The sequence below is a fragment of the Acomys russatus genome, unplaced genomic scaffold (assembly GCF_903995435.1).
Source record: "Acomys russatus unplaced genomic scaffold, mAcoRus1.1, whole genome shotgun sequence".
NCBI classification, from domain to species: Eukaryota; Metazoa; Chordata; class Mammalia; order Rodentia; family Muridae; genus Acomys; species Acomys russatus.
This window is the reverse complement of record NW_026131440.1, coordinates 20,879-22,251: the sequence shown is the minus strand read 5'-3', so window position 1 is coordinate 22,251 and position 1,373 is coordinate 20,879. Positions and strand designations below refer to the sequence as shown.

At 49.7% G+C, this 1,373-nt stretch overlaps 1 protein-coding gene across 1 annotated transcript; it reads right to left on the bottom strand.

Annotated features, from left to right (window-relative positions):
- Nucleotides 1-408: 408 nt before the first annotated feature.
- LOC127186202 (heparin cofactor 2-like) lies at nt 409-1,373 on the bottom strand. Its single transcript, XM_051142663.1, has one exon. The coding sequence runs from the start codon at nt 1,333-1,335 to the stop codon at nt 409-411; it is 927 nt and encodes a 308-aa protein (XP_050998620.1). The 5' UTR covers nt 1,336-1,373.

Genomic DNA, 1,373 nt, shown 5'->3' with positions numbered 1-1,373 from the left:
CTAGCCCAGGCTACATAGGGAGGCCCTGTCTCAAAACACAGAAAGGACCCCGAGAAGAGGGTGTGTTTCTAACAGTTACTGTCAACAGTTTCCAGACATATTTCCTTAGCCTTTGCTGACAGACGGGAAGGGAAGGGAGAACCCCTAATCCACAGTGGCCACTCGTAAGGTGGACTGTATTACTATCCCAGTTAGTAAATCCCTCAAGGTAACCCACTGAGATCCAGCCTGAGCGTCACCCCTATAGCCTTTACCTCTCTGCTTTGGTGAGTTTGTCCGTAAAACGAGGATTCTGATAACTCCAAAACCATGACGGCTAGCACATGGAAGCCCAGCAAGTGCAGAATAACAGCAGCGTTCAGTAGCTACTACCTCCCTGCCCCTGAGTCCACCTCCTGTCTCCTTCTCCTAACTTACAGCTATAGTACAGCTCTTGGCATTAACTCTTTGTATACCAGGCGGCTGGCTTGTGAGTTTCCTCTGAGAGTCATAAAGTGGCTTCTTACCTTTGAAGTAGATGCAGTTGAGAATCATCATCTGAGTAGCAGGATCGATATTCTGCAGAGCTTCTCTGATGAGGCCCTTGGTGAGCCTCAAGATGTGCCTGTCTGCCTTTGCTGTGAAGGCGGGATCCGAGAAGTCAGCCTCCCTGGCCTCAGCAAAGTAAAACTCTCTCATAGCAGCTCTGAAGCCCTCCCGGATGGGGAACTGCTTCTGAATGTAAAGCTCATTGACGGCCTGGAGAGTGTACCCAAAGTTCCTCCTGAATAGGCGATGGGTCAGCTTCCGAAAGAGGTTATGAATGGTGGTGATCTCATACTTGCTGCTAGCATTGACGAAGTCTTTAAAGTGTAGAACTGAGTGGACTTCCTCATGGGTCTGTCCCCTCAAACCTAGGGAAATCATCGCCATGGCAATAGAAATGCCAGCAGGTGCTATGATGACGTTATCAGAGGCAGTAGCCTGGTCCTTCAGCGCTCGGTAAAGGTTGAAGGCAAACTTTGCGTTGAGGATATTGAGACGCTGGATTCGGCTCTTGCCTTGGAAGAGCTGCAGGATGCTCTCAGCGCTTGATTCTGAGTCTGTCGGGGAAACTGCATCAACGACATAAATGTAGTCATCATCTTCACTGAGTAGTTTCTCCAGGTCCAGATAGTCCTCATCCTCTTCCCCCTCTGGGATCCAGTCATTGGTGACTGTGTTCTCTTTGTGGAAGTTAGCAGGCAAGAGGGACATGGTCAAGTTGTCCCTGGTCAGATGCTCAGCATGGCCTTTGCTCCCAGCACACATAGACATGATGAGAGAGAGAAGAAGAGGGTGGAGGGGGCGCTTCATCTCTGCAGAGCTAAAGCTGGTGTAAAAAACAGACAACA

Bases quoted from the DNA above. Each gene is read 5' to 3' on its own strand.
- LOC127186202 (XM_051142663.1), bottom strand. From the start codon at position 1,335: ATGAAGCGCCCCCTCCACCCTCTTCTTCTCTCTCTCATCATGTCTATG.